Source organism: Siphateles boraxobius, unplaced genomic scaffold (genome assembly GCF_051911475.1).
Source record: "Siphateles boraxobius isolate OS27281-9 unplaced genomic scaffold, OSU_SipBor_1 74, whole genome shotgun sequence".
Lineage (NCBI taxonomy): Eukaryota > Metazoa > Chordata > Actinopteri > Cypriniformes > Leuciscidae > Siphateles > Siphateles boraxobius.
Window position 1 is genome coordinate 382,002 of NW_027509202.1, and position 15,703 is coordinate 397,704.

Below are 15,703 nucleotides of genomic sequence, written 5' to 3' on the forward strand. Positions count from 1 at the left end.
AACATAGCCAATATACTAGGGACTTTAGCCTTTAAATAACTTTGCTGCATTGGATCAGTGTTCTTTCTAGAACAGCCAAGAGCTTTCTAGCCTCGCGACAGCAGCGCCTCGCATCGCTCATAGACCTTAAAACAGTCAGCGCCGCGGATGCGGTTTCGAAAGTTGATCAAAAAACGTTGGTGCGGGTGGATGGCGGACAGATGATGAGTTTTGTGATGCGGTTGCGGATGAAATAATAATAGCCCATCCGTGCATCTTTAATACGAATGGAATGTTATTATGCGTCATGGAACATTGCGCTCCTCAACTCGCGAAAGGTCGGATTTGCTCCATCTTTTGATAAGTTTTGTTTAGAAAACCTTGAATCCATGTAAGACACAATATCATTAGACATAATCCATGTCATTAGAATCAATGAATCCATGTCATTAGACACAACGTGCACACATGTGCAGGCCAAGGTTTTTTTTTTTTTGTGCGGTGATAACGGTGACGAGCTCAGACCCGCGGTTGGAGTCACGTGACCGCGGTATTCCCGTAATGCGGTAACTGTCCCAGCCCTAACAGTCGCATGCCTCGATCAAACAGGATCAGGTTATTTTATCTTTAAGATAAAACAAACATAAAATCTCACAGCATTAGCTGTAACATGGAGTCTGCAAGCTTATGAAGTGTAGGAAAACTAATACTGGCTTTTGGGTGATAGATAAATAAATATGGGAAAAAAATCAATTCATGCCATTCTGAGAATCAATTTTGAATAGACCACATTTTAAAAAACGATTAATCGAAAAATGTGTTTTTTTTGCCCAGCCCTACTTTTCCACCATTGGCTTTTGGCTTGCTTAGTGGAGGACAGGTAATTTAATATTCAACAATATTATTGATCTGCCTGCATTGACACTATTATATGAGAACTTTTTTACAGCAGAAATGAACATCACTGAACTTACTTAAGCTGGACTGTGACGCTATTTTCTTCAAGAAACAAATTTGTTGCATTATTTTCCTGTTATCTCTGTAAAGCTGCTTTGAAACACTGTGTGCTGTAAAAAGCGCTGTATAAATGAAGGAGACTGGAGCTGACCTGAGGATGCAGTTGACCGGGAAGCTGGTCCTGAGATCCCGAACGCTGCGCAGGTCCAGAGAGAAGCAGAAGTGATGAGCCGAGGCCGGGATCGAGATCTTAGGAGCAGAAACAGACACTGAAGAATCTTCAGCTTCAGCAACACCAGCAGGAACATCTGAAAACACACAGATAATGAGATGGTGTTATTATGTTGTTATTATAATAATAGTACCATGTGGTACGCTGTTGCCACCGCCAGGGACAAGGTCAGCTGCAGGGTATCATTCGCTCTGCAGAGAAGGTGATTGGCTGCAATCTTCCATCACTTCAGGACCTGTACGCCTCCAGGACTCTGAGGCGAGCAGGAAAGATTGCAGCTGACCCCTCCCACCCCGGACACACACTGTTTTAGACTCTCCCCTCTGGCAGGAAGCTGCGGTCCATCAGGACCAAAACCTCTCGCCACAAAAACAGTTTCTTCCCGTCGGCAGCTAGCCTCCTTAACAAGGCCCGGGTCCCCCACCGACAATCCCCCCTTGCAAATTACTCAAATGTCTCTGCACATGTAAAAACTTTCTTCTCATTTCATGCACAACCTGGCACATTGCACATACTTGTAGTTAATCTTTATTGTTGTATATTTTATTTTGTCAATTTATTTTATTTTCATTTCATATTTATATATGTTCCTACATTTATTTATGTCAACTGTATGTTTGTCTACATGTAGCACCTTACGACCAAAGCAAATTCCTCGTATGTGTAAAACACTACTTGGCAATAAAGCACCTTCTGATTCTGATTCTGCTGTATGATCACACACACACACACACACACACACACACACACACACACACACACACACACACACACACACACACACACACACACACACACACACACACACACACACACACACACACACACACACACACACACACACGAACGCTGTGCTACGTGAGCTGAACTGTGACTATCGACCAGCACTGGCACGGCGTTCGTGGTTCGTCTGTTCTCCAAAGATGGTCCTGCTTGTATACTGAAGTGTACTGTCTTTATAAAGTATGTTCTTATTAAACTGTCTGCACACTTACACAGTTCTCAGTGCTTCGGTTTGCAGGTAGAGACCCTCATTATGCTAGCGTGTTAGTGTGGGGCTATTTTGAGCCTTGTTAGTGGTATTAACTAGAGATTTTTATTTTTTACTTATTCGATGCCCGATACACTAGCGTTATAAGCTAATCTGTGGTTAAACTAAAAAATAACGTTAAAACTGGGTACATTCGATTATCATGAAAACGCATCCCAGAGAACGGTCGACTAGGTGCCCATGCGTTATTTAGCCCTAGGTTCATTTTTGGCTGGAATTGTCCTTCAAACATGTTTTTTTTCTGCAGTAAAGTTGGGCTTTTAACATGGGGGTTTATGGGATTGAGTCTCTTCTGCAGCCGGTCTCTAGTGGCCAGTGGAGGAACTGCAGTTTAATCACTTCCGTGTTGAACTCAAGAGAGAGACCAGAAGGTTGGCGTGAAAACTTGCCATGTGTTGTGGGCGGGGCCTGTCTGTCATGATCTGTGGGTGGAGCCTCTCTGTCATGTGTTGTGGGCGGAGCCTGTCTGTCATGTGTTGTGGGTGGAGCCTGTCTGACATCACTGGTCAGACTCTCGGCCTCGCTCTCCGAGTGCTCAGGAGAAGCAGCCGGAGACAGAAGAGGCGGGTCATGTGACTTCCTGTCGGGTGACGGGCTCATCGGGACTCTGTGCTCCTCTGAGGGACATTCACGACGGCTGGCTGGAACGGGGCCTTTCTTCACTGGAGTTTTAGGTCCGTTTTCAATGTCTAACTGTTAAAAAAAAAGATCTGTTAAAACACTGAAAGAATCAAACCACACATTATTCAGACACCAGATATCATTTTTGATATTTTATTACTAGTGTGTGCAGGACTCTATAGTTCATTTCTGTAAGTGAGGAGAGCAAAATAAAGTAAACTGTGACATTATTATACCCAATAATTCTTCATACAGCGACTACCAGTATAATATGGGACTTTAATAGTTATTCAGACACTTTGAGCTGATCATGTTTTGCTGAAGTGTTTTTTCTTTAATAACTAATGCACCTTTTTACACCACAGACTGAACAACATGAAGCATTGCTTGGTGATTGGTTGAGCTAAACTGGTATTATCTAATTGTGTAGTTAAATTTAACAGCTGACAGATATTCAACATAATTCATGTGTGAGAGTCTAACAGAAGGACGGACAAAACCAGTCAAATATCAACTGAGTTCTGGTCAGATTTTATTACCAACTATAGCGAATAAACTGTGATAATGGGGCAAATGAAGATGGCGCCGATGTTGTTGGCATGCCGTCCGCAGTCTGCCCTGTTACTATCTTTTGCACTTGTTATGTTTTTATATATGCCTCACTTTGTTTTATACTGTAATGCTATATTGGTGTATGACCGTCTACTACTTTTCTATTTCTTCTATTTCTTATGTATTTCTATTGTCCTGTACTGCTTTGCATTATATCCTCTCCTATGTACAGCACTTTGGTCGGCCTGGGCTGTTTTTAAATGTGCTTTATAAATAAATATTGTATTGTAATGTGAGAAATGTTGAAGTGTCTGGATAAATGTTGCTTTGACTGTATAATATCCCTGCACATGATGCGTCTCGTATGATCACCTGATGAGAGATATCCTCGGCTCTCAGGGTCACAGAGACGCCCACCGTGGGCTGGAGGTCCGGCGGGACCGGCTTCAGGTCCGGCTTCACCCGGTTCGGGGGCTGAAGGATGAAAGCGCCCTCTATAGTTGCCGGATGTTTGCTCAGATCAGCGCCACTCCTTATTAACCCGGCCAGACTGACGTCAGTGCTGCCGAGAGACTGGTTTCCACAGCAGAGATGGATCTGTGTGCAAAACACAAGCTACATCACAACCTGTACATTCTTCACTATCAGTCCAGTCACATTTATACAGCGCTTTTACAGCACAGAGTGTTTCAAAGCAGCTTTACAGAGATAACAGGAAAATAATGCAAAAAAGTTTGTTTCCAGAAGAAAATAGCGTCACAGTCCAGCTTAAGTAAGTTCAGTGATGTTCATTTCTGCTGTAAAAAAGTTATTAATTTAGTTCATTTATATATATATATACATACAGCCGCTCTGGAGTCAACTGTGATGTCATCGTCCAGCTCAGTTCAGTTCTTATATAATAGTGTCAATGCAGGAGATCAATATTATTGCTGAAAATTATATTAAATGTTAAATTTAATGTCCCGAACTAAGCAAGCCAAGCCGATGGCAACAAAGGAAAAGGCGACAGCGAAAGAACCAACTCTTGTGAGAAACCAGACTCAGTCTCAGTTCTCCTCTGGCCAACGAACCAACAGTGTATGATAATGATTCAGGAGCATTACAGGTCAGAGGTCAGATTGATTTGGAACAATCAGAATATTCTCCAGTTCATCAGGTTGAGGATCGGAGTCACGCGCGTATAGAGACGAGTTTGTTGACGATCAGCGCCGATGGCTGTCGTGTTGTGACATTTTTGTGTGTGTGAAGATTAAACTAATGAAGATTAATTTAATTAAAAAACAACTATAAATGGCTTTTTAATAGTATTTTATTATTATAATATTATTAGTAGTAGTATTTTTTGGTAAAAAGAAAAAGTTTTTTTTTGCAAGAACCCTTGCAAAATGATTTTACATAGATTAAGAAAGCCACCCCTACTGGTCACATCTATAGTTAGATTGATTTGTTTAGATCCAGTGAAGTCGTCCCACCACTTTTTCTCAGGATCAAATTTAATTCCCCCACCACTTTTTGAAACATTAAGGCACGGATGTACCTAATACAAATGAATAAAACCTCTCCGGTTAACTAGCAGAGCATTCATTTAGTTCGCTATTTAATAAGAGATCTAGCACTAAAATGTGTTGTTTTTGAACTCAACCTGAGCGCTCGTGTCCGCGGTGATCGGTTGCATGGATACAGTGTTGTCTTGCGGCTCGCGCGCTTCAATCTATCGCCGTTGCGGAGACACTCTATTCATCCCGGTGAAATAACAAAATAATATGCACACAAACATGCCCCTGCTTGATATAGACTGTAACCACTGTTTTGATGATAAGATAAGAACCCGTAACCTCTGACACGCTTGGCAAAAGATCTACCACACGACCATTTAAGAACTTAAACAAGATTTGCGGATCGATGCATTTATTTACCCGGCGTGGTGATGGTGCAGTGGATAAGACACATGCCTTTGGTGTGAGAGACCCGGGTTCGAATCCCCTGTGAGACACCAATGTGTCCCTGAGCAAGACACTTAACCCCTAGTTGCCTCGGAGGCGTGCGACCTCTGAAATATAGCAATTGTAAGTCGCTTTGGATAAAAGCGTCAGCTAAATGAATAAATGTAAAATGTAAATGTATATACGGGTTGAGCAGAGAGGCTGCACAGTTTGGATGGTGTTGCTAAGAACTTGCAATGTATAACTATTATCAGACCGGCCCTCCCGGCCTCGTAACACGGGAAAAGTCCCGACTCTCCCGATTGCCACTCTGCCTCTGATTTGAACTATATCGATAAATTATTTATATGGATATATCGCCCAGCCCTAACACAGGCCTGGTCTACACGATCATGATGTTCACCTGGAGACACGGCTGCTGGCTGAGGAACAGGCGAAGGACTCGCTCACTGCTGCGGATGCGGACGGACGCTCGCTCCGGCTCGAAGTTTGGGCTGATGAGGTTCTGGAACGGTTCGCTGGTGACGTCGTTCCCCAGGAGAGTGTAATAGAAGAAGAACTCGGACCCCTCAACGGAGAGCTTAGTCGAGCTGGAGATCAACTGAAGAACAGAAAATGTGTCATATTATGCTCTTTTGCAAAGTTTTGCTTTTGCTACTAGAACAGGTTTTCCAGCTTGAATGTTGATTATTTTCCTCATATTCTCCATTGTTGCGGCTCCTCTCTTCCCAGTCTGTCAGTAACGCTTTGTTTACTTCCTGTCTCTATGAAGCCCCTCCTTCTGAAAAGCACACTGTGCTCTGATTGGTCAGCTGGAGCAGTGTGTTGTGATTGGTCGAGTGCTTTGAGTGTGTTTGGGAAATGTCCCGCCCCTTACCATAACCGCCAGTTTAACACACTACTAACTAACTCAACCAGGCCCCGCCCCTTTATTCTGCATATGAACTATTATAATGAGGAATATTGTGACGTGTTCGTTCCCGGAAGAAACTCAAGATACAATGGAGGCGTTTCAGGAGTTCAGAAACACTGATATAGAGAAGAACTGGAGCTTCTTCGTGATCAAACAGCAACATTACACACTAAACACAGATGAAGATTGAGAAAAGCACAATAGATCCTCTTTAAAACATCAAATACAGTAATGAGATTCATGTACCTGCTCCAGTTTAGTAGCAAACGCTACCGTTACCGACAGCACAAACATGTCCGCGCAGAGATCTTCAGGCCCGATCTGATGAAACGCTTCTTCCTCGTTCAGAACCGCTGTGAGTTTAGCAGCTTCTAGAGGAACTAGCGCTGGAGAACCTGCGGGCGAGAGCGTTCACAGGACATCATCATCAACAGAACGCTCGCTGAAGTCCACAGGAACCCGATACGCTTCATCACATTAACCAGCATTAAGAGTTTTTACCTTTTGTTATCATTTTAGAAACAATAATTGTACTTTTTGGAATAAATGGACTGATGAATGTTTCACCACACTACAATTACATTTTGTTGATTTGTACAATGATGAACTGAACAAGCACAAACCGTGTGGAAAAACCAGCATGATTGTATTTTAGCATCAGTCAATCAAGCATTATATTAAGATATTATGATAATGAAGCACTAATTTATGATAGAACTTAATTAATAACGCAATTGTATGACATGATAGTTTGTCTCAAAGCTTGTGTACTCTTCTGCAACACACTCAAAAGTATGCACTTTTTCTTTACAAAAAGAGTAAATACTTTTAGGGCGTAATATAAATAGTCTCATATGCATTGTAGAGGGTTGATGGGACATGAAGTTTTGCAGCCCATCAACAGAAGCAGAGAACATGAGGAAAAAGGGAAGGATAGAAGGACATAAACTAGGGATGCTCTTTACGGTTACTGATAAGATTATAATATTGAATTGGCATTAAATAAAAATAAAATTGACGAGTGTCTGTGACCCGTTAAAGATACCAAAATAAAGTTTCACGGGTTTATATTAACGTGCAAACAGCAGCACACAGAACCTGGATTCACATCACATGTTCACTCGCCTGCAGCATTTCTGACAGTGACAACAGAGAAAAACATAAAATAGGCCTACACTAAATATATTCTTTTAACTTAATCCGCAAATTAAGAAGATTAAAAGAAAACACTGAATTTGTTTGAAGCTTTGAAAAACCGGCAATTTGTTTTCCGTCAGACTAAGTTTTTTCGTCAAATAAAAATATCAGGCCTACCTCAATCCACAGCTTGTCTAGTTTATTTTTATTTTTTTAAAGTAGCATGTCTACATGATGTGGGGTTAGTCTGGAGCATAGTCAGCTCCAGCCTCTCCGATGCAGATATCCTGGGAATACAGAGATAACGTCTCTATAGTGGCCAGCTTCGGGAAGCGCCTTTCATTTGCTTCGCCAGTGATATTGCATTGTACTTGCACTACTGCTGTATTTTAATACCGCGTAGCATATTTTCCAAGTAACTTCGTCGCCCTATCTGTCGAAATGGTCCCACACAGTAGCTACTGCTTTTCGCTCGCTTCATTGTGCTTGCTCAGCGAAATATGTTTGAAGGACGTGTGGTTGCGAGTCGACGCGCCCTGTGAGTTAACAAATATAGGCTATATAATATTTTTTTACCCATGCAGCAAACTAAAAAAACTAAACTTTTAAACCATTTCACTGGTAGTGTTATTCGGTTAAATGTTTACTTTCGGTTAACGGTTAAACAGTCAATATAAGCGTCCCTAGCTACTAGTAAGAATTGAATTGTAGAGCTGTCTAAATGAATTCTTACTAGTAACAATGCAATTACGACGAGTAGCGCTGGATATAATAATAAGCTAAAACGGCTTGCCATATGAACCGATGTTTCCTCTCAGCCCAGGTGAACATGAGCGCTAGTACCTGCTCTCGGCGGAGCTTTCTTTGCCTTGAAGCTCTCCGCGGTTTGCTTTGTGTCGTTCTCCAACATCACACTGATCAGGAGGGCAGGTTTGAGTTTCGTGTATTTGCTGCTGAGCAGAGGATGCCATTTAGGAGCCTGAGGAACACAAACACCATTTACAACTACACACCAAACTAACGAGAAGGAAAAAGCTGTTTTCTATGTGAATATATATAGTAAAGTGTAATTTATTCCTGTGATTAAAGCTGAATTTTCAGCATCATTACTCCAGTCTTCAGTGTCACATGATCCTTCAGAAATCACTATAATATGATGATTTGATGCTCAAGAAACATTTATGATTATTATCAATGTTCATTTTATTTGTGGAAACTGAGATGCATTTTGTTGCTCAGGATTCTTTCATGAATAGAGTTAAAAAACAGCGTTTATTTTAAATATAATATTTTGTAACATTAAAAATGTCTTTACTGTCACCTTTGGTTAATTTAATATCTTTGATGAATATGAATTTCTTTAACCTCAAACTTTTGAACAGTAGTGTATCCTGGTTTGGTTCCTACACAAATATTAAGCAGTAAACTTAAATAATAATCATAAATGTTTCTTGAGCAGCAAATGTAAAAGTAATGTTTTTGTGCTAAAATTTAGAGAACGTTATTAAAGACCTTTAAGCAAACATTATATCGACCTCACAAGAAGAACGTTTGTTCATAACTTTTAGAGAATTTGCCATGTTCTGAGAACATGTTCGCTGGGATATAATATAAAATTCACTTCAGGTTTTTAAAAAATAAATTAATACTTTTATTCATCAAGAACACATTAAATCAAAAGTGACAGTAAAGACATTTATAATGTTACAAAAGATTCTATTTAAAATAAACACTGTTCTTTTGAACTTTCTATTCATCAAAGAATCCTAAAAAATCAAATGAATCAGTTTCCACAAAAATATAATATGAACTGTTTCAACATTGATGATAATAATCATCAATAATCACATAGTGATAATAATATGTCACTGTTTTTACTGCATAAAGCCTTGCTGAGCAGAAGAGACTCTTTCGAACACATTTAAAACTCTTAACAATTCTAAAGTTGAAAGGTCAGCGTGGCGTTCCTCTGCTGACCTGCTTGACGTCCTGCACGGATCTGAGCTCGAGGACGATGTATCCCACACTCTCTCTGGCGCCCGAGCCGCTGTCCACCGCGTAACACTGCAGTTTGATGGGAGTCCTCTGCAGCCTGTGGGAACGAGACAAGGCGTGTTTCCAGTAGCCTTTAAACTAAAAAAAAACTAAACTAGACTAAAGACTAAACTTCGAAGGGTCATAGCACTTACATATGTGACCCTGATCACAAAACCAGTCACGAGTCGCACGCTTATATTTGTGGCAATAGCCAATAATACATTGTATGGGTCAAAATGATCGCTTTCTATGAAGATCATGTTCTATGAAGGTATTTTGTAAATTTCCTACCGTAAATATATAAAACATTTATTTTTGTGAGTGAATGAAGCGTCCTACACAGACACACACACACACACCTGCGCTGGTGCAGAAATACACACACCTGCGCTGGTGCAGAAACACACACACCTGCGCTGGTGCAGAAACACACACACCTGCGCTGGTGCAGAAACACACACACCTGCGCTGGTGAAGAAACACACAAACCTGCGCTGGTGCAGATACACACACACCTGCGCTGGTGCAGAAACACACACACCTGCGCTGGTGAAGAAACACACAAACCTGCGCTGGTGCAGAAACACACACACCTGCGCTGGTGCAGATACACACACACCTGCGCTGGTGAAGAAACACACACACCTGCGCTGGTGCATAAACGCACACACCTGCGCTGGTGCATAAACGCACACCTGTGCTGGTGCAGAAACGCACACACCTGCGCTGGTGCAGAAACACACACACCTGCGCTGGTGCAGAAACACACACCTGTGCTGGTGCAGAAACACACAAACCTGCGCTGGTGCAGAAACACACACACCTGTTCTGGTGCAAAAACACACACACCTGTGCTGGTGCAGAAACACACACCTGCGCTGGTGCATTAAACACACACCTGTGCTGGTGCAGAAACACACACACCTGCGCTGGTGCATTAAACACACACCTGCGCTGGTGCAGAAACACACACACCTGTTCTGGTGCAGAAACACACACCTGCGCTGATGCATTAAACACACACCTGTGCTGGTGCAGAAACACACACACCTGTGCTGGTGCAGAAACACACACACCTGTTCTGGTGCAAAAACACACACACCTGTGCTGGTGCAGAAACACACACCTGCGCTGGTGCATTAAACACACACCTGTGCTGGTGCAGAAACGCACACCTGTGCTGGTGCAGAAACACACACACCTGCGCTGGTGCATTAAACACACACCTGCGCTGGTGCAGAAAGACACACACCTGTTCTGGTGCAGAAACACACACACCTGTGCTGGTGCAGAAACACACACCTGCGCTGATGCATTAAACACACACCTGCGCTGGTGCAGAAACACACACACCTGTGCTGGTGCAGAAACACACACACCTGTGCTGGTGCAGAAACACACACACCTGTGCTGGTGCAGAAACACACACACCTGTGCTGGTGCAGAAACACACACACCTGTGCTGGTGCAGAAACACACACACCTGTGCTGGTGCAGAAACACACACACCTGTGCTGGTGCAGAAACACACACACCTGTGCTGGTGCAGAAACACACACACCTGTTCTGGTGCAGAAACACACACCTGCGCTGATGCATTAAACACACACCTGTGCTGGTGCAGAAACACACACACCTGTTCTGGTGCAGAAACACACACCTGCGCTGATGCATTAAACACACACCTGTGCTGGTGCAGAAACACACACACCTGTGCTGGTGCAGAAACACACACACCTGTTCTGGTGCAGAAACACACACCTGCGCTGATGCATTAAACACACACCTGTGCTGGTGCAGAAACACACACACCTGTGCTGGTGCAGAAACACACACACCTGTGCTGGTGCAGAAACACACACACCTGTGCTGGTGCAGAAACACACACACCTGTGCTGGTGCAGAAACACACACACCTGTGCTGGTGCAGAAACACACACACCTGTTCTGGTGCAGAAACACACACACCTGTTCTGGTGCAGAAACACACACCTGCGCTGATGCATTAAACACACACCTGCGCTGGTGCAGAAACGCACACCTGTGCTGGTGCAGAAACACACACACCTGTGCTGGTGCAGAAACGCACACCTGTGCTGGTGCAGAAACACACACACCTGCGCTGGTGCAGAAACACACACCTGTGCTGGTGCAGAAACACACACACCTGTGCTGGTGCAGATACACACCTGTGCTAGTGCAGATACACACACCTGTGCTAGTGCAGATACACACACACACCTGTGCTGGTGCAGATACACACACCTGTTCTAGTGCAGATACACACACCTGTGCTGGTGCAGAAACGCACACCTGTGCTGGTGCAGAAACACACACACCTGTGCTAGTGCAGAAACGCACACCTGTGCTGGTGCAGAAACACACACACCTGCGCTGGTGCAGAAACACACACCTGCGCTGGTGCAGAAACACACACACCTGTGCTGGTGCAGATACACACCTGTGCTAGTGCAGATACACACACCTGTGCTAGTGCAGATACACACACACACCTGTGCTGGTGCAGATACACACACCTGTTCTAGTGCAGATACACACACCTGTGCTAGTGCAGATACACACACCTGTGCTAGTGCAGATACACACACCTGTGCTAGTGCAGATACACACGTGTGCTGGTGCAGATACACACCTGTGCTAGTGCAGATACACACGTGTGCTGGTGCAGATACACACCTGTGCTAGTGCAGATACACACACACCTGTGCTAGTGCAGATACACACACACCTGTGCTAGTGCAGATACACACACACCTGTGCTAGTGCAGATACACACACCTGTGCTAGTGCAGATACACACACCTGTGCTAGTGCAGATACACACACACCTGTGCTAGTGCAGATACACACACACCTGTGCTAGTGCAGATACACACACACCTGTGCTAGTGCAGATACACACACACCTGTGCTAGTGCAGATACACACACACCTGTGCTAGTGCAGATACACACACCTGTGCTAGTGCAAATACACACACACACCTGTGCTGGTGCAGATACACACACCTGTTCTAGTGCAGATACACACACCTGTGCTAGTGCAGATACACACACCTGTGCTAGTGCAGATACACACACCTGTGCTAGTGCAGATACACACACCTGTGCTAGTGCAGATACACACGTGCGCTGGTGCAGAAACACACGTGCGCTGGTGCAGATACACACACACCTGTGCTGGTGCAGATACACACACACCTGTGCTGGTGCAGATACACACACACCTGTGCTGGTGCAGATACACACACACCTGTGCTAGTGCAGATACACACACACCTGTGCTAGTGCAGATACACACACACCTGTGCTAGTGCAGATACACACACACCTGTGCTAGTGCAGATACACACACCTGTGCTAGTGCAGATACACACCTGTGCTGGTGCAGAAACACACGTGCGCTGGTGCAGATACACACACACCTGTGCTGGTGCAGATACACACACACCTGTGCTGGTGCAGATACACACACACCTGTGCTGGTGCAGATACACACACACCTGTGCTAGTGCAGATACACACACACCTGTGCTAGTGCAGATACACACACACCTGTGCTAGTGCAGATACACACACACCTGTGCTGGTGCAGATACACACACACCTGTGCTGGTGCAGATACACACACACCTGTGCTAGTGCAGATACACACACACCTGTGCTAGTGCAGGTACACACACACCTGTGCTAGTGCAGATACACACACACCTGTGCTGGTGCAGATACACACACACCTGTGCTGGTGCAGATACACACACACCTGTGCTGGTGCAGATACACACACACCTGTGCTGGTGCAGATACACACACACCTGTGCTGGTGCAGATACACACACACCTGTGCTGGTGCAGATACACACACACCTGTGCTGGTGCAGATACACACACACCTGTGCTGGTGCAGATACACACACACCTGTGCTAGTGCAGATACACACACACCTGTGCTGGTGCAGATACACACACACCTGTGCTGGTGCAGATACACACACCTGTTCTAGTGCAGATACACACACACCTGTGCTGGTGTAGCGTCCGCCGGTCGAGTTCCCAGGCCAGTTCAGTGCAGAACTGTGGATGTTCTCGATGCTCCACCGCGTCTGTGGCCAAAGTTTCCCCGTCAAAACGAGCCTCAACGACCAGAGCGAGCCGAGGACTTCTGGGAAACTGGCGGCCTAGAGAGACAAAACACACAACAGCTTCCTCATTATTCATTCAAATCAGCAATATAGCATAAATTCAGCTGTAAAAGCACTCACATCAATTCAGTTCAAGTTCTGCAAGTGTCAGTGCAGGCAACTACTACAGTGATATTGATATACTATGGTATATACACTAGAGGTCGACTGATTCATCGGTTTTGCCGATATATATATATCAGTACCGATAGTTGATTGGTAGTGAGAGCTATCGTTATCGGCAAAAATCCACACCGATAGTTTTTCCGGGTTACGTCGGTTGCTGCAGCGGCTGAGAAGAGTGTGCTGGCGTTACACAGAGCGAGAGCGCCCTCTAGATGACAAATAAAAACTGCCACCGCGTGTTTATTTTAACACGTGAGCCTGCAGAGAGTGACACGCTGACACTTCAGATGCGCATTTAAAACACCGACAGCGAAATAGTATATAAAACTCTACCGTCCATGTTGCCATATCATTATAAAGTAATAATTTGTTGACTAGATGCTGCATTAGTGTGTGAGGACTAACATTAGCACCTCGAGCGGTTCAAACAATGTGACAAAAACACTGACGCAAATGTTTAACGTCGCAATTGTTACCGTCTATTTGCATTAGTTTATATCCAGCTGGTCACGTTTAAGCATTCATTAGCCAGCGAATTAGCGTTTTTAAAGCTAGTGACGTGATTGCTTTCTCAACATTGATATGTTGATGTAGCCGACAGAATTTGATTTTTATTGTTATTTTGATTAGATAATCATTATGTTTTCTAATATAGAAGTGAGACAATACACATAACATACATTTATGTAATTTTAATGCTCTGGCCTTTGCAGATATGGCCATCTTTAAGCATAGCAGACTCTTTGGATTTATATAAAATGATAACGTTACAATAAGATTACATTTTTAGCATTAACTAAGGTTAATAAATGTTGTAGTATTGTTCATTGTTAGTTTGTTAATTTCAACATTTACTAATACATTTTAAATTGAGTTTTAATTTTTATTTTATCTGTTAACCTAAGTTAATGTACTATGAAATAACATGAATGATCATCGTACAATTGTCTTGCTCAAATATTAATATATGCTGTAAAAAAATTATATTGCATAATGCATATAGTTCATGAAAGCTATCCTTCTTGACAACTGGGACTTGCAAAGTGTTACCTATGAAATGTGCGTATGTCTCTAGGTTATAGCTAAAGAAACCTGTACAATTTTAATGTTTAAATTATTAAACATATCAAAATTGAAATTCTGACTTAACTGTCATAATTGACATGAAAAATCGTGAAAATGACAGTCAAAAATATGACACGCCGCAATTCTGACATAACTTATAAATTAAAATTCTGACTTAAAAATTCATATTCCTAAATAAAAACTTGAAATTCTGACTTTAATGTCATAAAAAGTCGAAATTGTCTATAAATGTCACTGTCAAAAAGTCATATAATACTATGGTATTACTATATTAATTGCACCGCACCGATTGTACTTTTATTAATGACTTATTTATCAGCAAAATGCACATTTAAATATTGTTAGAACTTATGTGCGTGTAATGCCTCGAGAGAACACGTGACTGATATGATTAATTAACCATTAATCGTTTATGGCACCGTATTTACTTTTTACTATTTATCGCAGGAGTCTCAAGTGATAAATCTGTTAACGTTACCTTCAAGAATGGAAACAACAATCAGCAGCTGCTCTGATTTTGACGCCATGTCATTCCCAGCATTAATTAAAGACACTCATAATGATTCAGAGCTGATTTCATGTTGTTTATTTTCAGCGCGTCTGTTCTGTTGTTGTGTTCAAATAACGACGGTAACTGTCAGGCTGCGTCACTTCCGCCGGAAACAGCAGCGTGTATGTGTGACTCGCGCTCCCCCTGTAGGACGGATGAACACATGTCTTTTATCAGATAAATAACTGAATGAAGGCCCATTTCCGCCACATAAGATAAAAGGCTTGTGTATATCATAATTATGTCGAATTTATAAAAAGTTTTTGAGATGAAATTGAAAACTCGAAATAATGACACTTAATATATGAGATTAAA

General features: G+C 42.9%; 1 protein-coding gene across 2 annotated transcripts in view; it reads right to left on the reverse strand.

The window, feature by feature from the left end:
- Positions 1-15,703, reverse strand: part of cep120 (centrosomal protein 120) — a 48,904-nt gene that overhangs the window by 32,041 nt on the left and 1,160 nt on the right. Inside the window, exons 2-10 of one of the 2 annotated variants that reach the window (XM_077217542.1) lie at positions 15,317-15,532; positions 13,467-13,623; positions 9,366-9,480; positions 8,232-8,367; positions 6,498-6,646; positions 5,742-5,939; positions 3,765-3,989; positions 2,609-2,912; positions 1,088-1,244 (exon numbers count right to left, since the gene is read on the reverse strand). In XM_077217542.1, the coding sequence (XP_077073657.1) occupies positions 1,088-1,244; positions 2,609-2,912; positions 3,765-3,989; positions 5,742-5,939; positions 6,498-6,646; positions 8,232-8,367; positions 9,366-9,480; positions 13,467-13,623; positions 15,317-15,365 (1,490 nt within the window). In that variant the 5' untranslated portion in view covers positions 15,366-15,532. Of the gene's footprint in view, positions 1-1,087; positions 1,245-2,608; positions 2,913-3,764; positions 3,990-5,741; positions 5,940-6,497; positions 6,647-8,231; positions 8,368-9,365; positions 9,481-13,466; positions 13,624-15,316; positions 15,533-15,703 lie in introns of those variants that run through there. The other variant, XM_077217543.1, reaches the window with a different exon arrangement.